This window comes from Typopeltis vanoorti, chromosome 20 (genome assembly GCF_054136105.1).
Source record: "Typopeltis vanoorti isolate ZY-2024b chromosome 20, IOZ_Tvanoo_1.0, whole genome shotgun sequence".
Taxonomy (NCBI): domain Eukaryota; kingdom Metazoa; phylum Arthropoda; class Arachnida; order Uropygi; family Thelyphonidae; genus Typopeltis; species Typopeltis vanoorti.
This window is the reverse complement of record NC_143568.1, coordinates 29,980,553-30,005,854: the sequence shown is the minus strand read 5'-3', so window position 1 is coordinate 30,005,854 and position 25,302 is coordinate 29,980,553. Positions and strand designations below refer to the sequence as shown.

The window sequence follows — 25,302 nt, the reverse complement described above, 5'->3', positions numbered from 1 at the left end:
TGTCACATGAACAACTTTTGTTAGAATAATTGCTATGGGCATTATATAGAAAATTATCCCATAAATAATTAGAAAACATTATTTATTTTGAATAATTGATACTGATAATTATACCAAACAAAAGAAAATTTCTTCACTGCTTCATTTTAAGATGGTATATATCCTTTAAATTTAAAGGAAAAAAAAAAACTGCAACGCTGCTTCAGTTCAACAAAAAAAGCTATAAATATTAGTGAATATTCCTCGTGCAGTCTCATAGGAAACTGATTTCTCACAGTTTTTTTTTCTTTTAATGAAATTTTATAATAAAAAGACTGTGAAGAAATTTTATTTATGAAGGCAATTCCTTCACTGATAATCTTGACTCATCAGATATCCTTATTTCTAAGACTCAGCTTGCACTTGAAGAATATCAGAAATACAATGATATGCCAGTCTGATTGGCTCGAATCCTGCTGTGGGCATGGATGTTTGTGATTGTCTGTGAAAATACTAGTGGTGGTGGGCAGTAGATGGTGTTGGTGTAGATCATCGGTTCCCAACCAGTGGTACGGCCCGGCGTGTACCCCCACCCCAGGGGTATGTCTGGGCCGTTCAGGGTTACATGAAAAATAATCAGTAATGGTGTAAAAACAAGTAAAGTAAACAAAATGCAAAATGTTAGTTACGGAATAATAAATGTTAAGTTTAAAACAGCTATTTTAAAAACAAAGAGTACAATTTATAGAAATGGGTTTAGGGGTACACAAGTGGAAAAAGGTTGGGAACCACTGATGTAGATGATGATGGTAGTTGTGGTTCGCTGTAGTTGGTGGATTGAGTAGTGGAGATAGAGTTGTAGAGTAGGTGCCTTCCCTTGATGAGTCTTTGGACTCCTTGTAGGTGTCACGTAATAATCTATTCTACATATATATAAAAAGATAAGCCAAAATTTGAAACGTTTTTATGTCACATTTTTTGTCTCTTCGTTGTTTTAAAATGTCCAACAATGTGTTTGCCTTCATGAGACAAACACATTGTTGTTTCAGGTCTCGAGTCATCAAAACTGAAGGAGAACTGGCTTACCAGCAAGGAACTCGGGGGGGGGGGGGGTGGCATAGGCTCCAGGGGGGGGCAGAGTCTCCCTAATAATAAAACAACATACCATTGTTTTATTATTGTTTTATTATTCATGGCTTGAGCACTTTTTTTTTTTTTTTTTTTATACACAGGGTTGAAAAACATAAATCCAAAAGGTCCCCTCCCACAGAAGTAGCAATGAGACACTCTCTAATATCAGCAAGTATAAACAAGTATAATCTTTAGACTTTAGCTGACTGGCATAGGCTGCTGCTATCTTTAGCCCTAAAGTGCTTGCTAAGACTTTAGTTCTTGACTATTCTGTTGATTTATCTACAGAGTACAAAGCACTCTGAAGATGAAGTTTAAAAGAATGAAATTTTCATGACAGATCATAAAGTAGTTATATTCTTGTTAATTTGAATCAAGCCCAAAGTTTATTTTATCAGTGTTGTGTAATAGGTAAACAGCATATCACAAAATAAAATAATAATAATAAAAAAAAACCAGCATGAATTACAGGCAGTATCTAATCCTTATTATGCTAACAGAAGAAAAAGTATGACATATTGTAATTGTAGAAGCAGATCTCCCATGAAGAACAAATAACAGTACTAATAGTAATAATAATCCACTTACCGTCTTTGGTAATCTTTCTTGAGATGTCTTTCCAAGAAGGAAAGAATAACATAAAACGAAAACTGGACTAGAGTTAAATACATGCCAAATGGTTTAAATCCATCCAAGCGAAATATTAGTTCCTGCAGAAAAAAAAAAAAAAATCTAAACAAACTCATTAAAAAATAACCATGAGCACTTTGTATATGTTTCAATCCTTTGAATCCAGTTTTCCACCTTTCAGTATCATAACTGTACCAACAGGTCCTTCAGGCTGCATAGAGATATGATTAATATGAACTGTAGCAAGTATCTCCTCTCCTCTTTCTGATTACTTTATTGACTCTGTATGTAATGCTGGTAGATGGTCAGACATGAAAATTGACCTTTTAGGTATATGCATTAGGCCAGTTTTCTGGCTGTAGGGTTCAAAGGCGTAAGTTACTATAAATTGTGTATTTTAAATTGCTAAAACAGCCATACAACAGTATACATCAAAATGAACTAAGAAATAAGCAATGAGATTTCTTAGAATACTACATGTGTATATAAATATGATACAACTATGTAATTTCCTTTGCAAGGTGCATTTTCTATGGGAATAGTCATCAAATTTTGAAATAAAATCTGAACTTTGTCAAGATGTTCTCTCACCTATCTCGTTCAACCTAGCATTAGAGACCTAAAGAAATAATGGTGAATGGAAAGAACATCATTTTCCTTATCTAAAAGAAAAAGAATCTAAAGATATAAAGTTAGAATAAGTCAGATTAGAAGATAAATATGTAGCTATATGTAGAATCTGAGCAGCTTTAAAGTGAATATTTACTTGTGTCTGGAAAAATATTACAGTTTTCTCTCTCTATCACAAAAGAAATCTGTCACTGGATAACTTTGGTTATCCACTGACTTTGGACTTATGGCTTTGATTAGCCACACATGGACTACTGTGCCCAGATTTGGTCACCTGGTTTTCAGGATGAAGAGATGTTGGAAAGGGTCCAGAGGCAACTGACTAAGGTAGTTTCTAACCTCTGGAATGTCGAGTATGAGGAAAGATTGAGAAGATGCAACTTGCAGAGTCTGGTGGACAGGAGGAAGAGAGGAGATATGATAGAGACCTACAAGTTGTTAAAGATACCAAGCAATTTTATAAGTTAGGTTTTAATCCTTTTTCCCAAGTAAGCAAACAGACAAGTCAGTCAAGTTTGTGCCCGGACATAGTTCAAGTCTGAGTCAACTCGTGGTAAAGGTGGAGTAAGCTCCGATCACTTTCCTTAGTATTTTCCCCTAATGCAAAGCACATCCCCTTGCAGAGATGTATGATGCTATGCATTAAAGGCAAAAAGGTAAATTTTATTTAATAAGGTCAAGGTACCTGGCAACTTGTTTAGGTAAAATTTATAAGCTCTGCATTAATTCAACCTTGGCATATTTTGAGTCTGGCTCCCACTGATGAGACCTCAATAAAGGTCAAAACCGGTCTGGGTAGTGGCCCCTGCCTTCAATGCATAACATCATACATTTCTGCAAGGGGATGTGCTTTGCATTAGGTGAAAATATTAAGGAAAGTGATTGGATCTTACTCCACCTTTACCACGAGTTCTTCAGACTTTAACTATTTTCAGGCGCAAACTTGACTTACTTGTCTGTTTGCTTACTTGGGAAAAAGGATTAAAACCTAGCTTATAAAATTGCTTGGTATCTTTAACATTGTATATACCCAAGGTAAAAAACTTTCTACATAGACCTACAAGTTATTAAGGGGTTGTTATAGGTTCAATGCTGGAGAAGTTCTACAGAAAATAGTGGGAGATCAGGGAAGAACCAGAGGTCATCCCTGGAAACTGTATAAGGAGTGAGAAGTAGGTTTTTTTCATGCAGAGTTGTGAATGACTGGAATGCCTTGCCTGAGAGTGTGGTGTCTGCAGAGAATTTGAGTATGTTTAAAGCATGGTATGATGAGCAATGTGTATGATAAAAGGACCTCCTAGATGAGTCTTTGCCTCCATGTGGTCTTGGATAATAATAACTGCTCAATTACAAATCAATATTTTTAGGTAAGTAATCTATATGACTATATTGTTTATTACATCATCTTATATAAGGAATGATCTGGAGGAAGGGGTAGTCAGTTGTTTGCTGATTATGCAAAACTGGGAAGGGCAATAACTGATAGAGATGATGGAATAATGCTGCATCCTAAACTTCCACATTGAATGCGACAATACACTGAAGGAAGACATCACCAAACTAATGAAAATATCTGGTTCTCATTGCAGAAATATCACAAGATGCCACTGCTTTGGAACTACTTTCATGCCTTGTGAAAATAGCCTATGACAAACTCATTAGAGCTAATAGCAGCTGTTAACAACCTCAAAGTCAGTTCCCTTTCCAGTCATGTATACAAGCCCAATCCACCCTTCTGTCAGTCAGCATGAATGAACAAGAATGATAACTTTGCCAACAACTAGAAGAAAAATGGCAAAGTGGCAACAAAACATAGGGAACATGTGTGATCCACTTGGCCAACAACAAACCCCCATAGACTTCCAGGTCCACTTTACAAAATATAGGTGGTCTCAGCTCTGACCTGAACAGTATTCACTTCCATCTCCAACGTGCAGAATCCCACTTGCTTTTCCTGACAGAAACCCAAATTTCGGTCTCTCCAAACACTCAACTCTTTTCGGCTAAAGGATAGCATTCACCCCAACATACCATGCCAGAGAGAATTAAACTTATAATCTCCCAACTATGATCTACTGTGGTTGAAAATCTCTCTGCCTTACTCTGTCAATTCATATGCAGTGTGTATATTATTCTCCCAATGTCTCCAACCATCTGAACTAACTTTTTTTTGCAAGCTGATGTCTCTTTCTTCTCCAACTGTACAGACAAGCAAGTAGAGAAGATGAGACATTTGCCATCAAAAATGACTTTACATAAATAGTTCACATGCACACACCACAGTACCAGATAATCCTAACCACTCTTCCTCAAAAACACTGGACCACTTCCTCATTAGTGTTGGATCCTGAGTGAAGGAATCTTGCAAAGAAATCATTCATTCAGAATTTAACATGATAAATATTACTAATTAAGGAGATACCTGCACATCAGCTAATAATTATGAAAAATTTCTTTATGTTATGTGATAATGTGTAGTCCATATGTGCCATATATTGAAATTTATTCCTGTATAACTGAAATGAGAAGCAGAGAATTTTGTGTCACAATAGTAAGAATTATGTAAGGGAATTGCTAAGTTATTTGTAAATCCCATTAAGCTGTCCAGTACATTACGAAATTTCCAGAAAGATAATAAATAGTAATCTGGAATAATCGTGTACAATCTGTACGAGTTGAGCGTAGCGATGGAGGCAGTACCTATGCGGAAAGTGACGTCAGAACGTCTACCTGGAATAGGGTAACCTAACAGATTAGGGAGAGTGTAGGATCACCCAAGAGACATGAATGATTGTGGGTAAAAAACACATCAAATAGAGGGTGCCCGAAAGGGTGAATAAAAGACGATGCACGCGATATTAGGTTTTTTTTCTTCTTCAGTTCCTGGATTCCAGTTTTAGGAGGTTTGTCAGGGGATTCATGAAAGAGCGGTGGGTCGATTATCAATTATAGCGATGTCGAACGACGAGGGCTATTCTTGAGAATGCTCGAGGATTTCCAAGCGAAGCTGATCATGTTACGACAGCCTATGCAGAATTGAGCCTTTGAATAAAGTCCTATTGAGGAGAACGGAGAAAATTTCCTGTGGAGCGGTAGACAGCACGCTACAGTCCGGAAATGATTCAAAGAAAACCGTAGTGCATCGCCAGGTGCAAAGACGACCGATAACTATACAGTAAGGTAATCCAGATCTACATGAGATGGTGTCATGAAATCAGAAAGAATCCGGTAATGTAAAGAATTTCATTCTATGTTAAAAATCGCTTAGAAGAAAAAGAAATTTGTGTATACTGTAAACTAAGGACACTAATAGAGAACTTTTAAGTGAGAATTCGATTGAATTAGTAAAGACCCTGTGGAACAAAGAAGAATTGTTGATAGGCAGTATTTTGATTGAGAATGGCTAGGCCTGACTAATATGAAATTTAGAATTAAGATAATTATTGATAGAGTATTAATGAAAGTGTTCAATGCGTGTTCTATGAATAACCTGTGAAAGGAGTTATATCCTAGTAGTGTTATGCTTACATTTAATCTTATCTTTTCGTAATTGAAGGATTTAGCTTACTCCAATTCATTGTTGTGATTTAGTATGAACCTTAACTTAGAGTGAGTTTTGTTCTATTGAGTATTTGAATTTTCTTAACTTTAAATGTTTTATGCTTTTCCAATAAACATGTTTTGTACCTTATACCCGAGTTTATGCCTGATTACGAATTCAAACCACCACTTACGAAATAGAACCTTTTGGCAGGGAGGAATTAGATATTATTGCTTAAGTGAGATTCAGGTCACGACTGCTAACTGAATCTGCACAGCACTAGCGTAAGATAAATAATTGTATGTATCCCTTTTGAATTTGGACTAGTTTCCCTGAGCAAGAGTCTCTTCTGTTATAGGATATTGGCTGGCGCAGCATAAAATAAATTTTGCCAATATCCGAAAAGGAAACAGTACTGAATTAATATTTTAAGGGCACAACAGTAGATTAGAAAGCAGGCTATTTAGAGGTAGAAAAAGGTATAATATAGAGAAAACAATGACGTAACACTAGCGATTGCTGCAAATGTACTGTGAAGGTTATATCTCTCTTGGGTAATTCAGACCAGAACCTTGTGCTAATCTCACCAACCCACCCCAATGAGAAACACCCAGATAGCTATTTTCAACCAAGAGTCATCTGGCATTATAAGAACACCAAATGGGATGATCCAAACATATGCAGCCATTGCATCACTGGGATAATCTTCTCTGGAATGGAAGAATATATTTCTCATTCCACATTAAATTCCCATCCACCTAAGTAAGCCTTGGTTCTCCAAAAGATGTGCCAAAGCTGTACAACGAAGAACCAAGCATACCACAACTGGCTATCATCAAGAATTCTGCCTTCTCTCACTGCTTATGCCAAAGCCTGAGACAGCATCAGGAAAATCATCAATGAATCCTATCCTCATAGTTAGGACTCAGGGCCAAGGCTGTGGTGCTGGTATAGCATCCTAGGTAGTTCTGGAGTTTCTCTCCCAAGCACAGTCATTGCTTACAAGTGAGTGGCTGCTCATGTATGGCTCTGTGATGGGTGAGGAACTCTTCAACCAAAGAAAAAATCCTTTGAGTATGCATTTTTCATCCTCAAATTTTTCAAGAGCCCTCACAAGGACCCAACTACTGATACCATAGATATATATCACTTGATTACAGAAGTAAAAAACAAAAGACATGTGACAGCAGTATAGATGCACCAGTTTTTCTCATCATCCATGCAACAGGTGAAAAGGCAATAGTGAAATTTCACTCTTTCTTTATTCAAAAGGGTTTAGAAGAACTGACAGGATCTCCTGGAACAGTTAAAAAACTATGACCTGGTAATATCCCTTGTGGAAACATCATATCAGCAATGCTCAGAAAAATTATTCAGTGCAACAGCAATGGGTGGAATACCAATTACAGTTACACCTCATAAATCGCACTAAACCCTTTTAGAGGAGTGATATTAGAATGGGATTTTCTTTAGATGCAACCTCAAACCTGTATGCCTATTCCACCATCTGATAATTTCCCCATATCTGAACCTTATGATCATGAGTGCTTCTCCATGGAGTGCATCCATAACACCTACAGTTTCACTTCTGAAACAACTCCAAAATTGATCTCATTTGATGAGAATCCGCTTGTCAAGAATCTCACCTAAAGATAAACCACTAGACATCCCATAGAAAAAATTAATACTTCTGCATCAACTGAAAGTAAACTAAACTACCAAAATGATCCTGACATATCAGATAATGTATTAAATGTTTTTCAAGAAGAAGAAGAGATGGACACTGGCCATCCATACTTCCCTAAATTATCATTATTATTATTATTCAGGCCTCCATGGAGTCAAAAGACTCATCATGGGAAGTCCTTCCTAAGAAACACAAAGTCTATCAAGACATCGAGGGGAGGTCCCCCACCATGAGAAACACAAAGTCTATCATACCACTCCTTAACCTCATTGACCGTTCTCGCTCTCACCACTCCATCAGGCAATGCATTTCATGGTTCAACCACCCTCCATGCAAAGAAACCACTCCTCACCCTCTTGCTCACCGTTTCCTTTTGTAACTTCCAAGGATGGCCTCTTGTCATCACTCCTTCCTGCTGTTCAACCAAGCGAAAGAACTCCCCAGTGTCAACCCTGTAACCACCTCTCAACAGTTTAAAAGTCTCAATCATATCACCTCTCCTTCTTCTATCCACCAAACTTTGCAGTCCACATTCTCACAGCCGATCCTCATAACTATCCTTGTACAGTCCTGAAACCATCTTTGTCATCTGTCTTTGTATCCTTTCCACAGTTAATTTATCCCCTTCAAATCCTGGGGACCAAATCTGAGAACAATAGTTCAAGTGCGGTCTGATCAGAGACTTATACAATGGAATGATAACCCTCTTATCTCTGCAGGTCAGTGTCCTTCTCATAATTGCAGCAATCCTCTGTGTTACCTTCACCTTTGCAATATGCCCCCTAAACTTCAGGTTTCTATCAATCATCAACCCCAGATCTCTTGTCTCCCCTACTTCCTCCAGTATAACTCCTCCCATACAGTATGCAGCATCCCATCGATGTTCCCCAAACCTCAAGACCTTACATTTTGCTGCATTAAACCGACATCCCCATTCATTTGCCCACCCATCTATCTAGCTTATTTAAATCCTCTTGCAGGGCTACCACATCTGCACTATTACTAATAATCCTTCCCAGCTTCGCATCATCCGCAAACAACTGAATATCCCCTTGCAATCCACTGGCAATGTCATTGATATAAAGGTTAAACAATATAGGTCCCAGTACTGAGCCCTGTGGAACCCCACTTGTAACCTTCTGCTTCTTTGATATTGCTCCGCCATACACAACTCATTGAAAAGCCAGGTCAAGGGCATTGTCAGTTCCTTAGCACATTCTCTCAAAATTATTAAATATACAAATCATAAAAATCAGCTTTGTTCTAATAAACTGAAAATACTTATCTCCTTTAATTTTATGTAAACGATTATATAGTATGCACTCTGAAGTATCAAGGTGCCTCATTGATCTTATTAGATCAATAAGGCACCTCAACAGCACAACTTGAAGAACAATGGAACATTGCATCCTTCAATTGGAATTGAGTTTGATTCCCATCATGATGAGAGGACTCTTCATGTGGGATTTTTCAAATGATGGTGAGTTAGCTGATCTCATATGAAGGTAGCAGGGTCCCCCCCCCCCCTCCAAAAACTGTCTTTCCATCCCACATATAGTCAAACTGGTCAAGAGACAGAACAGGCATACAATTTGCAGGAAAAAAAAAACTATTGGTGATGGTGGTGGCAGGTAGATGGCATTGTGTGTTGTTGTTGTTGGAGAATTAAGTAGGAGAGTGCACATTTCTGTACCCTCCTGCAACGAGTCCGTGGAAGTGCCACATAATAATAATGCTTCTAAATGATAAATAAGTGTTGTTAGATGCTCATGCAGGTACTTATATTGTTAAATTATCATGATACATTTAGTTTAAGTCTTTATCCCAGTGAGAGGAAACAAAGTTCGCACCTGAAAATATCTTCAGGACTGAATATAGTGTTGTACTATCTTACATGGGTAAGTAGTACAACATCAGGCAACTCATAGCAAACGTGGAGCAAGCTACCAACACTCCTATCCCAGTATCTCCCATAATGCAAACACATCTACTTGTGGATATGTATACTGTTATGCATTAAGGGATTGGCCACTACCCAGACTAGTTTAGACATTATTATTATTATTTCCCAAGACCTCATGGAGTCAAAGACTCATCTGGGAGGTCCTTTTATTGCACACATATCTCATCATACCGTGTCTTAAACACACTCAAACTCCTTGCAGACATCACACTCTCAGGCAAGGCATTCCAATCATTCACAACCCTGCATGAAAAAACCTGCCTCTCACTCCCCTACTCACAACCTCTTTATACAGTTTCCAGGGATGACCTCTGGTTCTCCCTTGATCTCCCACTATTCTCTGTAGAACTTCTCCACCATTGATCTTATAACAATCCCTTACCAACTTGTAGGTCTCTATCATATCTCCCCCTCTTCCTTCTCTCCACCAGACTCTGCAAATTACATCTTCTCCTCAATCTTTTCTCATACTCAACATTCCAGAGGTCAGAAACTACCTTAGTCAGTCGCCTTTGAACCCTTTCCAACATCTCTTCATCCTTCTGAAAACCTGGTGACCAAATCTGGGCACAATAGTCCATGTGTGGCCTAATCAAAGCCTTATACAACAGAACAAGAATCTCCCTACTTCTACACGTCAGTGTCCTCTGCATCATTTCCAGAAGTCTTTGTGTTGTCTTCACAATTTTGGCGATGTGTCCCCTAAATTTTAGATCCTTATCCACTATCACCCCCAGATCTCTTATTTCCTCTACCTCCAACAATATATTCTCACCAAGCATAAATTCTTCATCCCATCTTTCTTTTCCAAATTTTAAAGTCCCCTAAATTTTAGATCCTTATCCACTATCATCCCCAAGATCTCTTATTTCCTCTACCTCCAACAATATATTCTCACCAAGCATAAATTCTGCATCCCATCTTTCTTTTCCAAATTTTAAAACCTTACATTTTGCAACATTGAACTCACATCCCCATTTGCTTTCCCAATCACTCAATTTATTCAAGTCTTCTTGAATAAGTAAAGCCATCTCTAAAAATTTGGACGATCCCTAGGCCACTCAATTGTGAGTGAAAGACCGTCCATCTCAGCATCGGCTCCATGCAGTGATGGCCTTTCACCCACCACCACCACCAAGCAGAACCACTCATATTCCGAAGAAAAGCATTCACCGACAAAGCCCCTCACCGGGCCGTGAGGGTAGTGGCCAATTCCTTAATGCATAACAGTATACATATCCACAAGGAGATGTGTTTTGCATTATGGGAGATACTGGGATAGGAGTGTTGGTAGCTTGCTCCACCTTTGCTGAGTTGCCTGGTGTTGTACTACTTACCCAGGTAAGATAGTACAACACTATATTCAGTCCTGAAGATATTTTCAGGTGCAAACTTTGTTTGCTCTCACTGGGATCAAAGATTAAACTAAATTTATCCTAGTCTAACCTAGTGAAAAATAAACTTTCAACATCCTTCTCTAAATCCATAGTAATTTAATAAATAAAGGTAGCAAACCTTTTGGCAACTCCTATAGGTAAAGATGACCTTGCTACTGCTTCTGCCCATGTCTCCAACTCTGGGTCTGACTCCCACTGAAGAGACCTCAATAAAGGTCGAAACTAGTCTAGGTAGTGGCCAATCCCTTAATGCATAACAGTATACATATCCACAAGGAGATGTGTTTTGCATTATGGGAGATACTGGGATAGGAGTGTTGGTAGCCTGCTCCACCTTTGCTATGAGTTGCACTACTTACCCAGGTAAGATAGTACAACACACTATATTCAGTCCTGAAGATATTTTCAGGTGCAAACTTTGTTTCCTCTCACTGGGATAAAGGATTAAACTAAATTTATCATAGTCTAACCTAGTGTTAAATTATTGTTATAAGACCCCTACTAGACATGACATTAACAACATATGGTAAACGGCACAAAATTACTACCAAATGGGGAATGAAAATATCCCCCCCCTCCTTGTGACTACACACTGGAAAACAAGGCATGAATTAAATAGAGTTATTATTGTTTGGAATTAGTCAAAGAAACTAGGATTAACTAGTGTTATATGGCTGTTAATTGCATGTGCTCGTCTGGTCAGTGGGATGAAAACAGGTTTCTGGAAGAAAAATCCTTTGTATAAGAACAGCTAACTTGCTTTTAGTTGTAATGAAGTTTCTGTTGTTGAAAAATAAGCAATAAGATCACATGTCAAAATGATTTTATATATATATTCCTGAGCTTTTACTCAGTTGTAATGGTACATTTTAAAGAATAAATATTTAATGACTTGAACTGAGATAAAATATGAAGTTTAATGTAAATGATACAACTAGTTTCAGCCTTTTACAGTCTTCTTCAGGTATCTACTAAAGGTAGAATACAGTAATAAAAATTGAAGTTACAAAAAACTGAGAATTACAGGCAAAAAATGCAATACATAATTGACACAAAAACGTTGTATTTTTCAAGTTGTTCTATCTAATGCACTACTGTTTGTTGCATGCAAGCTTTCAAGTTCTTGTGAACGCCAGTATTGAACAACTGCAGCATTGCTATCAGGGATGTTGTAACTCAAATTTCTGTTCAAATGCTCAGGATTTAGGAGGATTTCCCTGTACTCCACGATTTTCCTTTCAAACTCATCACTGCAACAGAAAATGTTTTCGGATTTATCCCAGCAAACTGAGTGACTCTGTAGATCATCATGAGGATTGTTTGAGAAAAGAACATGATTGGATGAACTTCTGTTGAACTTCATATTGAGGAGCATAAGAGAGACATCTCCTATAAAAGATCACATGCATCTGCCCTATCCAGTCATGTTCTTTTCTCATACAATCCTCATGATCTACAGAGTCACTCAGTTTGCTGGGAAAAACATTTTCAGTTGCAGTGATGAGTTTGAAAGGAAAATCGTGGTGTCCAGGGAAATCCTCCTAAATCCTGAACATTTGAACAGCAATTTGAGTTATAACATCCCTGATAGCCATGCTGCAGTTGTTTTTGCAGTGGCGTTCATGAGAACATTATAAACTCGCATGCAACAAACAAAAGCGCATTAGCTAGAACAACTTGAAAAATACGTTTTTGTGTCAATTATGTATTGCATTTTTTGCCTGTAATTCTCAATTTTTTGTAACTTCAATTTTTATTATTATGTTCTACCTTTAGTGGATACCTGAAGAAGGCTGTAAAAGGCTGAAACTAGTATCATTTTCATTAAAACTACATATTTTATCTTGGTTTAAGGCATTAAATATTTATTCTTTAATATATATATATATATATATATATATATATATATATATATATAAAACATATGATACTTGAAGCATTGATTCTGAGAATTTTGCCGATGACTATATTTATTAAGACTTAATAATACAATATATGATAAGTTCTCATACACAGTAGTTAATAATTATATGAGAAGTTATATATTGAATTTTACTCCAGCATGCTCTAAAATTACACACACACACACACACATGTAGAAAGTTTTTTACCTTGGATGTAATATACGTTAAAGAAACCACAAAATTTTATACTTGGTTTTAATCCTTTTCCCAAGTAAGCAAAACAAAGTTTTGTGCATGAAATATATTCACGTCTGAGCTACTTGTATATAGGGGCTAATGACTTCATATCACTTGCCTTAGTATGTGTCCCATAATGCAAAGCACGCCCCCTTTCAGGCATGTATAATGCAATGCATAATGGGAAGGGCCACTACTCAGACTGGTTTCGACCTTTATTGAGGTCTCTTCAGTGGGAGCCAGATCCTGGAGAGTTACCAAGGTTGAAGTAATGCAGAAGTCACATACATACATATATATATATCATAAGGTGCTTGGCCCTCTTAATAAAAATCCTTTTCCCAAGTAAACAAAACATATATACAAGTAGCCAGTGGTGCACTCAGAATTTAATCTTTTTTGGGGGGGGGGAGCACTCAAGGTTTAATCTTGGAGGGGTGGCCAGAGTTCTGTAGACGATTTACGAATACACACTACGCATTTCATACGACCTATGACTGAGCATCTGCAGTGATCACCGATACATGATAAGTAGTATAGAAATAGAAGACACAACATAAATGAAAAAATGAATTTCAATGAGGAAAAGATTTTTGGAAAATTTTCTAGTGTTTATTTCCTTTTTCTTTTTTTGGGAGCCAGGTTCCCTTGTCCCCCCTCCCTGGGTGTGCCACTGCAAGTAGCTCAGACATGATTATATTTCACGTGTAAAACTTTGTTTTGCTTACTTGGGAAAAGGATTAAAACCAAGTATAAAATTTCTTGGTATCTTTAACATATCTTACATCCAAGGTAAAAAACTTTCTACATGTTTCTCTCATCTAGAGATTTTTTATTAAGGTCAAGCACCTTTTGTCTACTTGCATATGTGATATATATGACTTCTGCATTACTTCAACTTGGTATCTCCCTGGGGTCTGGCTCCCACTGAAGAGACCTCAATAAAAGTTGAAACTGGTCTGGGTAGTGGCCCTTCCCATTATGTATTGCATTATACATGCCTGAAAAAACGGGGGGGCTTTGCATTATGGGATACATACTAATGCAAGTGATATGAAGTCATTAGCCTCTATAAACAAGTAGCTCAGACGTGAATATATTTCATGTGCAAAACCTTGTTTTGCTTACTTGGGAAAAGGATTAAAACCAAGTATGTGTTATATATATACACACGTGGTGTGTATATATATATATATATACACAACATATACATAATATAACACATAACGCAACATACATATATATATATATATATATATTGTATATATATATGTGTGTATTATATATATATAAAACACATATATATAAAACACACACACACACACACACACATATATATATATATATATATATATATATACATATATACACACACATATACACAACGATCGAAATGATATAATAACAATTTTACCTGAAAGAATCCGTAAGTAAGAAAAAAGGCAAATATCACAATTACACAGACAATAAATTTAGATGAATAACTCAAGTGATCCAATTTAATGAAACACAGTACTGTGGCTTCACTATCGCTATTTTGAATGGAAAGGTCTCTCCGTGAACTGTCGTGTTCACATGAAACATTTTCAGAGTGTCGGACGTAATCTTGTGCATTGCCGAAATATGTGCCGGCATCATATATTTTTTCACCCGCACAAGCAATATTCTCACTTTTTTTTTTAAGATGGACACGCTTCTCAGGTAACTTCAGCAATTTTGTCAAGTGGACAGTTGTAAATCTAGTATTTTCATGGTTTTCATCTCCTTTCATTTTCTTGTTACACGAAATGTCAACTTTTAACAGTGAGAAAAGCAAACGCAAGCACCTGTCAACAGATGCAAAATCTCTAACAACAACCACATCCCGGTAAGTAATACTATAACTACACCAGGTTCACACATGCTAGGATCACTTGTCATTTGCGTCAGCTGTACAAACATGCTTTAGCGCCACCTATTCGTGCGCATTCACAAACAGGTGATGGTAATTTTACGGTGCGGAACATAACTTGCATTGAAAGGTTTTAAAATTTTTAATAATAGACTGTTACAAAAATGGCGAAAATTAAGTGTTATAATTTTACTATTGCTTATTAATATTAAAATTTACTATTGCATTTTTTTCTCAAACCAATGCCTAGAAAAATAATGTGCACAATTTGTTTGTAAAAATATGAAGATTATGTCCTCCCGCGATGAGTCTTCGGACTCCTTGGAGGTATCAGGAATAATAATAATAATATCAATGAGCAACGGTAATCAAACTTCTTGTAGGGCAGTGTTTCTCAAAGTGTGGTACGCGAACCCCCGGGGGTAAGTGAAAGGTCTTCAGGGGGTTCGTGAAATCATCATTAACAAACGGAATAAAATTTAATGTATCCGTGAAGTTAAAGATCATAAAACGTTCCTATTGTATCACTGAATAAGGTACAGAGACATGCAGGCTGTGTAATATGTTTCTCAACAAACAGTGCAATTAGAGACAACTAGGATAAAAACGGCACTAACTAATGAATTGCATGTCCCCTCATAAAATGCTGTATAGCAGACTCAAGCAAAACCATATGTTGCACCGGCAGCATATGGTTTTTGTTTGAGTTTAACGTGTTAAAACTAAGAAATATATAGTTAATGTGTTTCAGATATTATATAAGGAATTCGGTTGAAGAGAATTAGCATTTCAACACAACTGTCGGCTTGCCTTTGTCATTTAGTAGCGCGATCTTTTGTTAATACCGAACCAATCAAATGAACGTCTTCATAGCTTCTTTATCTTTACTAGCCTACCATTGCTATCTGTTTCGAGTTCTCCTTTCACTAGCCATTTGTTGAAGGACTGTTCGTTTAATAAGGTAATTTTTTTTAGCATTCAAATTCTTAAGTATGGATCATTGGTTAAAGATTGGATTTTTAAAATGCACAAAAGAGAGGAACATAGCAGATACAAGTAGCTGTCAGCAACAAGAAAATGTTGATATTGTATCTGGATCAAGTGAAATTAATAAGGTTGTGTCGTCTGACATCTCTAAAGAACCAACTAAGAAGAAGATGAGAAAACTTCGTAAGTACGATATAAATTACTTGAAATGTGGATTTTCATGGACGAGAAATGAAGAAGAACCTTTTCCATTATGTGTAATTTGTGGTGAAAGACTTTAAAAAATGAAAGCATGAAACCATCTAATTTAAATCGCCATTTTGAATCGAAATATAATGAATACAAGGAGAAACCTGTCGAATTTTTTCAAAATAAACTAAAAAATTTAAAAGAATCTCAAAAAGTGATGTCGAACGTGTCAGGAGTTGAAAATATGAAGGCTTTAGAAGCTTCATATCGTACGTCGCTATTAATAGCAAAAAGTGATGCAGCGGAAACAAATGGTGAAACTTCGGTCAAACCTGCAGCAAAAATAATAGTAGAAATTATGATCGGAGATAATGCAAAAAAGATCTTTTGATCGGCTCTGCCTTTCAAATAGTACTGTTCATCGAAGAATCACTGAAATAGTTGAAAATATAAAACAAACATTGTTATCTGATATATGTAAGAGCGTTATTATGCGCGTTGCAGGTAGATGAATCCAACGACATTACAAATGTTCTAATGTTCGTTAGGTACGAAACAAAATAAAAAAAATTCATGACGACCTTTTATATTGCCAACCCTTGCCAGAACATACAACAGGAGAAGAAATATTCAACAGTATAAATACCTCTATGCATCAAAACAAGCTTGATTGGAAAAGTTGTGTTGGAATAAGCAGAGACGGAGTGAAATACATGGTCGGATCCAAAAAAAAAGGGGGCTTGTTTCAAGGATTCAAGCTGTTGCACCAGATGCAAAGTCGACACATTGCTGCATACACAGGGAGGCTTTGGATACACACATGATGTCTACAGACCTAAGAAAAAGTTCTTGATGAAACTGTAAAAATCATAAATTATATTAAAGGCCGTCCTCTAAACGCCAGACTTTTCTCTCAACTTTGCAAAGCAGGGGGAAGCAACTATACACAACTACCTTTCCATACCGATGTTCGTTGGCTTTCTCGTGGAAAAGTCCTTACTCGTTTATTTGAACTTCGGAATGAACTACAAGTTTTTCTTGTTGAAAAGTTTGAATTGAAATGCATTTCCATATTTAGAAATGGCTCAGCCAATTAGCATACCTGGCAGATATATTTACTGTATTAAATAGTCTTAATTTATCTTTACAAATCAAGGAAATTTCTATATTTCTTGTCCCAGATAAAGTGAACGCCACGTTGGTAAAAATGAAGTTATGGCAAAAGGGGGTTAGTAATGGAGCATTTGATGCGTTTCCATCTCTTCATGAATTGCTCGCAAGTTCAAATGAACAAATTGATGATGATGTGAAAATTACTATCATGCAGCATTTACAAAGCTTACAAATGAATCTAGAAAAGTATTTCCATGAATTGGACATTAATATTGAGTGGGTAAGATACCCTTTCAATATAAACAAATTTATGCCTAAGGGTATATGGTCAATAGAAGAAGAACAACTTTTAGAACTAGCTTCTGATGGTTTCCTAAAAAACAAATACAGCGAGAATACGTTATCATCATTTTGGCTACAAATACAGAATGAATTTCCTGAATTAACAGATAAAGCTCTAAGGTTCATTTTTCTATTTCCAAGTTCATATCCGTGCGAAGTTGGATTTTCGGCCCTAGTAGATATTAAGACGAAGAAGCGGAATCGCATTATAGATGTCGAACCTCATCTGAGATTGAAATTAACAACCATAGAGCCAAATGTTGCTGAAATGTTATCTCAACATAAGCAATTTCACTTCTCTCTTTGATGATAAATTATATCAAGTAAGTAAAAATTTACAGTATCTTTATAAAGTTTGTTCTATTAAAAATAAATCATATTTTTTGTTTACATGTACATCTAAATTCAAATAAAATAGACATTTACAACGAAATATATTTTATATATTTATTTATTATTATTTTGATAAGGATAATAATGAAAATTTAAGAAGGGATATCTGAAGGTTGAGAAACACTGTTGTAGACGATAAGAATTTAAAAAAAATGGAAAAGTACTCCCGTATAAAGTCTTGGTCGATTATATTGTATGTGGGAGGATAAATCCGAGTTTCCAGGATCTTCATATTAGATCGGCTCACTCACCTTCAATTGAAAAAGACCATATAAAGTTTCCTCTCATCAAGAATATGAGAATCAAACATAGGCCTTTTCCAATTGAAGGGTTGAATGTCGCGTTATTCTTGCAATTGCGCTACGGTAGTGGTGCTTAATAAATAAACAAAAGCAAGAATAGTGCGAGGTAGATCTCTTGATGAATATATCACAAGGAGTCCATTAAATAACAGTGCCACTTACTAAACAGAAACAAGATAATAATAATAATTATTATTATTATTATTTCGGGTTACTCAAAGGAGTCCTTAGACTCATCGAGGGAGGCCCTAAACATCATATCCACACAACTATGCGATTACATTCTCACAGTATCTATCATACCTTGCCTTGAACTCGCTCACCTTCATAGCACCCACAACAGACTCTGGCAGCTTATTACACTCATTTACATTCTAAAAGTAAAGAACCCAGCTCTAACACCCCTGCTAACCACACTCTTTCCCAGCTTCCATAGGTGTCCCCTAGTTCTCCCACCACCAGTCCTGATCTCAAAAATATCCTCTGAATTAATCCTATAGAAACACTTCAGCAATTTCAATGTCTCAATCATATCTCCCCTTTTCCGCCTATCAACTAGTTTCTGCAACCCACAAATCTTCAACCTGTTCTCATATGGTTCATTCCATAGACCTGCTATCATCTTAGTCACTCGCCTCTGAATCCTCTCCACCTCCCCCCATTAAGAAGGAACCGAGGTGACCAAATCTGGGCACAGTAGTCGAGATAAGGTCTTATCAAGGCTCGGTACAGAGGTACAATAACTTGCTTGTCTCTGCTCGTCAAGGTATTTTTCAACAACCAAGTGAGTTGATGAGCTGATTTAGCTCCTATCCACCAACACTCCCAAGTCCGTGGCCTCATCAATCTCCTGGAGTACAGTTCCACCGATGTGGTATACTGCTGCAAATCTTTTCACCCCAGATTGCATAACCTTACATTTTGTCACATTAAATTGACATCCATTCTCCTTAGCCCAGAACTCCAATCTATCCAAGTCATCCTGCAAGATTTTGACATCTTCTGCATTCAACTATTGCCCTACCCAACTTTACATCATCAGCGAACAAATGAACTGTTCCACTTAGATCCTTCAATATATTGTTAATGAACAGATTAAACAGCAGTGGTCCAAGAATAAAGCCCTGAGGCACACCACTAGTCACAGGCCGTCTTTTGGACTCTACTCCTGAATAAACTACTCTTTGATATGTCTCCATCAACCACCCACCTATCCATCTCACCAACCCTATATCCATTCCCATATGTTGTAGTTTACGGATTAGAATTCCATGTGGTATCCTGTCAAATGCCTTTGCTAATTCCAGCAGTATCACTGTAAACCCATTACCCTTATCCAGTTCAGCCGTCACCTTGTTATAAAACTTGAGCGCCTCCGTAGCGCAATTGGAAGAACGACGGTACATTGCGCCCTTCGATTGGAATAGGCCTAAGTTCGATTCTCGTCGCGACGGGAGGAATCTTTATCTGGTCGATTTCAATCGAAGGTGAGTTAGCCGATCTCATACGGAGGTAGCAGGGTTTTTTCTCCCGGAAACTCGGGTTTTTCATCCCGCATACATACAAATCGGCCCTTCAGAACACACTCAATTTACAGACAAAAATTACTAGTTGTGGTGGTGTTGGAGGTGGGCGGTAGATGGCGTTGATGGAGATGATTCGTAGTAGAGGTTAGGTGTAGAGGCAGTTGTAGGTGTCCTCCCGCGATGAGTCTTCGGACTCCTTGGAGGTATCAATAATAATAATAATAAAACTTGAGCAAGTTACTGAGGCATGATCTACGCTTCACAAAGACCTGCTGTCACCTGTACAGTATCTCATTTTCATCAATCCATTCCTGTATTTTTCCCTTGACTACTTTCTCCAAGACCTTGACAACGACTCCTGATATGCTGATCGGTCGGTAATTTGCAACCATAGTCTTGGATCCTCCTTTATGCAGTGAAACTATTTTCCCCTCTTTCCACACCTTCGGGACTAAACCAGACTTGAGACTCAGATTAAACAACATGGTCAAGGGCACTGATAATTCCTTAGCTGCTTCACGCAAGACCCGTGCCGGTATACCATACAATCCCACAGATGTATTCACATTAAGGTTCTGTAATAGACTATTCACCTCCACTGCATTCATCACAATTCCCATATAAATTAATGGGTTCCTTCATGTTTTCAATGTCACCACCTGGATGATATACTTTTGCAAAGTGCATGCTTAGTAACTCCACTATATCGACTGATTCAGTGACCTCCTTACCATCGTCATTCCTTAAAAATCATTTTGCCGTGTACAGTTTTTTCTTGCTTGCAGCATATTGAAAAAACTGTTTTGGATTCTCTTTTGCTTGCATAGCTGGTTTCCCTTCATAATCCGCTTTTGCTCTTTTTAGCACACGCGTTACCCTTCTGGCCTCCAAGTCACCTTTTCTTTAAATTCTCTCCACAGTTGTTTCTTTTTTTGCAGCTCAAGCTTAATGGTGTTATTCATCCATTTAACCCCTACTTGTTTTGCTATTCGGACCCTAGGTATACAATCAGCTATAACCTCCTGTAAATGCTCCTTGACCACTTCCCATGCTCTATCGACGTCCATCCCTTGCAGTTGTACATGCCATGGCACTGATCCAAGCAATCTCCTAAGCTTGTCATACTTGCCAGCACGTTAATTCCACATATACCCTGTCTTAATCGAAAATTCCACGCCTTTAGCCAACTCCCAGGTCAAGACCTTATGATCACTCTCATCAATAGGTGGCAACATGGTCATATTCGTTACAGTCAAATTCTGAGATGCTATTACCAGGTCAAGCACTCTCACACCCCTAATAATGTAAATGAGAAATTAAGTTCACTTCGTGTAATAGAAATAGAGCCCTCTGGTATGCATCATCAGGCACAGCAGAGTTACTTCCGTCATTGATGCAATGCCTTCACGTAAAGTTATGAAAATCTGCTCCACAAATTTCTCTCATAGTCTTCAATATTAAGTTTACTTAAAATTAGTTTAATCCTTCTTGAGATTTTATTTTTCTTGGGTCCTTCAGCAATTTCGAAAAAGTACAATAGCAAAGGCATCGCATTTCCAAGACGGAGAAGCATCAATATCAACCACTGGTTAATTCAGAAATAGTGTTATTGTAATCGCATATTATCATCATCAACAACAACAGGAAGTTCGAAGGAAATTCGTTCAATTTTCTGTTGCTCATCGCTGGAGGATGATTCTGGTAATGCATTTTTGTCTATTAATTGATCGTATTATCTGATCTGAGTGGTCGTTTTTTAGGAGAGAAAAACAGGTCTATGGGATAAAAAAATCCAGTCATACATCTAAATGCGACTGACTAACTTTCGAGTTAAAAAAGTCCCTTATAAAGATTGCTTCCCCCATGTCCGAAAATCAATTTCTGGTCTGTTCCAACGGGAGCATTTTGATTATCCTTTCGAATTAATGCATATATAAAATTATAAAAAATATTATTAAATAATGTCAATAGTTATCGTTCTAGTTGACCGAGTGTACTGCCCTTCTGCTCTCCAATCAATAGGTCGTGGTTTCGAATCTCACTGCGAGCACGAAAGGTTTTTTAATGTCAATTTCATCTCTCTTTGTAAGACCACCACTTTTCTTACTAGGATCTTGAAAATTCCTCAGCCTCGTCTCTTGACCAAGGTTTAAGAATTATCTAACCAAGTATTAATATACGGTAGTTTCTGGTTTTTCCACTTGTAAAATAAATTTTGAAGGATCAGCCAGGACAAAATCATAGACAAGCAATTGAGTGAAATCACGAGAGACAGCGCATTTGATGAAACTTTATATGAATTGAAAGGGATTAAAAACATTAAAGGCTGTAAACAAAAAGCTACTTCATTACAGAAAATTACAAATCGCTTGTTGAAGATCTTCTTGGTGCCTAGAAAACCACGGAATTGAAAACGAAGATCCATTTTTGAATATTTCGAAATGAATATTCAAATAGAAATGGATATTCAAATATTCAAAATATTTGAATATCCATGATACAGAACAATATTACCCAAGTTAGTTCCAGCCTTTTGACTTCCGATTCTTGGACAGTGGCAAAGATGTATAGAAATACAGGCATAAATTACAAGCATGCATATTTATGTAAATTTTAATATGCAACTTCTACGTTGATATTGCTATTGTCGTTATTACTCAAAACTGTATTTTCTGTTCAATCAAAGTTGAAATTAAAAAAAGCTTCATATCACTTTCAACATTAGTATTCTCTATGAAGCACTCTTTATTATACAGGGTGATTGTAAAGCTACGAAACCGAAAGTTTGAATTTGTACCAATTGTTATAATCATTCCTTACTCCACTAGATACCACCATCATATTATTACAAACTGTCGGAGACTCTGAGTTCACTGTGACGTTTACAGATTGTTCTCAGTGCAGCTTTCTTCATTTGAAAGTTAAATGTTTTTTCCCAGCCTCAACGAGTTTTCATTTTGGAAAATAATTTCGCTAATCATTCTTACGCATGTGTTTCCAAAGAATTTCGTGAGAAATATCCGGGTACAGCAGTCCCTGAGAAGTCGCCGATAACGAGATTAGTGCAGCATTTTCGGGAAACTGGATCTGTTGCAGATAGGAATTGCTCAGAAGACCGTCCATTTTGACTGATGATAAAGTGGATCATGTAAAGAGACCACTGCAGCGGTCCCCAACAAAAAGCCTCAGAAAACTTGCCATGCAATCACAGAAATACACAGAAAGCTACGATATCGTTACGCCTTCATAAAAATTGAAGTTAGTGTGTAATCTTAATGTTATAAGTTTCAAACTGTATAAATTTCTTCACTTAACAGATTGTTGTGTTTCAAACTATATCATTTCCTTTAAGTAACAGATGAATGTCTGATAAGTACTATTTTCGTAAAGATATTTATTTTCTATACCTACATTTACTGACAAGCAATAAGTATAAAATAAAATGCAAGTGTACTCTCGTGTTCTCTAGTGTCAATTTACAATTGTGCTTTTATTCAAATGAAAATAAAATCAGAAATACGAATGGATTAACGAATTAAAGAGCCCAAAATGGCATCTTGGCACTAAAAATTATTAAATAAAAGCATAATAAATATTTGTCATTATTTTATACTAAACAGTTAACAAAATTCCAAAGTTTCCAAGGCAGATATATTTATCTACTTGATATAAAATAATCATGCTTATTTATTATTACGATAATAATTACAATAATTACAATTCATTGTTTCTTTTAACAATCAAAATAAATGCAGAAAACTAAGACAAAATAATTCAGTCATAGTTTAGTATGGAATTGTGTACAGTCGCATTTGTAAACTGTTAGTAAATAAATTCCACAAATTTCTTTGTGGAATTTATTTACGCTAACATTTCGGATTATATAATTAAGGGAAACGTACACTAATTATGGAATTCTAATAAATGTTAATAATAGTTAGATATTAGTTGTGAGCAACATTAAAATTCATGAATAGTGAATTTATCAATAGCACATGGAAGTTGGAAGCATGGAAGCCTGTTAAGAATAGACCAAAGAATGGCGCTCGCATAAGTTGGCTTGCGCAATGGTACAACTCCGGAAAACTTACTAAGCAGTCAAAAAGAAAGGAATTTCGTGAGATATTAATACAAGTAGGATTTAATAATTTAATATTGCAGTTATTAAAAAATATTTGAACGCAATGCAACTGCAAAATCAAATAAATTAATAAAATCATTTTATTAATGTAAAGCCAAGATTTGATAGTGAAGATGCTATGGTGAAAGAATAGAAGGGAAATGAATTTTGAATAGATTGCACATGATTGTGATTCTTCAGTTAGTGGGTTGGAGCAATTCATTAGGACCGGAGGCAGTTTCATGGCGATGGCGCGCGCGCGCACCACCTTATTATCCTGATACATCCAGTCAAACTATTGAAGACAAATAGGAGGTTAGTTACTGTAAATGACTAGAAGGAAAAGAAATGACTGTGACAAAAGCTAGACAAGAAGTTTCGATAAATAAAAAGAAAATCGCGACTTTAAAAGCTGACTTGAAGAATATAATACGTCTGAAATGGAGGTATTAAATCACACATTGTAAGAATTTCTGAAAGCTGGGCTTCATAGTGATGATCTTGAGGAATTATAATGTTATCTACTGAACTAGAAAGAAATTGGCTGGAAAAACTAGGGTTCGAATTGAATTCCATCTGAGACGCAAAGATCCTTTTATAAGACTTTTTATCTGAAGGTGAGAAGCCAGACTCATACGGAGTATGAGTCTGACTTCTCACCTTCAGAGGTGAGGTGGCTTCTCACCTTCAGAGGTGGCAGGACTTTCTTAAAGAAACTTAGCTGTTTAATCTGCAAGAAACGACCAGAAGAAAACATGTAGTTGACAGATATAATACGCTGTTAAGTATATTTCCCCTTCCATAACGTTAGTCATTTCGGATGTAATCACAACCCGCAATGATCTCAAGCTCTTTACACCAATGTTGTAATTCCCACCTACCAGCAGTCGAACTAGAGAATGGAGTTGTAAATATAATTACTTTCAATATAATTGAAATAAAATAGCTTCTTAAATCAGACATGTAAATAAACCATCTAAAGGTAGAAAGGACTAAATTTAATTAAAATAGCAGAAAGATTAAGGATATATCACGTTATAATATTATCAAGAACCATTGTGTACAAGTGAATATTTAGCCTTGTCAGGAGAGGAAAGAGGTAATGATGAGAAACCAACAAGTTTGTTGCTTGGATTTTAATGAGAGCGACATCAATAAAAAATGAGATATATCTGATCAGGCTCCGCAAATATAAAATGCAGTCCGAGAAGTAATTAAAAACTGTAGCTATTCCAACTGGAGCTACTTGAAATAGTAGTCAAGTTTTCAAAGAAATATAACATAAAAAAAAAAAAAGAATTGAAAAGAATATAGATCCGAAAAATCAGCTAATAATTAAG

The 25,302-nt window shown here is 36.5% G+C and overlaps 1 protein-coding gene across 1 annotated transcript in view; it reads right to left on the bottom strand.

Moving 5' to 3' along the window:
* The window catches only part of Papst2 (adenosine 3'-phospho 5'-phosphosulfate transporter 2), a 127,438-nt gene extending 112,463 nt beyond the window's left edge, over positions 1–14,975 (bottom strand). Inside the window, exons 1-2 of the mRNA XM_090409795.1 lie at positions 14,514–14,975; positions 1,699–1,820 (exon numbers count right to left, since the gene is read on the bottom strand). Of these exons, the coding sequence (XP_090265921.1) occupies positions 1,699–1,820; positions 14,514–14,870 (479 nt within the window). The 5' untranslated portion in view covers positions 14,871–14,975. The remainder of the gene's footprint in view (positions 1–1,698; positions 1,821–14,513) is intronic.
* Positions 14,976–25,302: the final 10,327 nt, after the last annotated feature.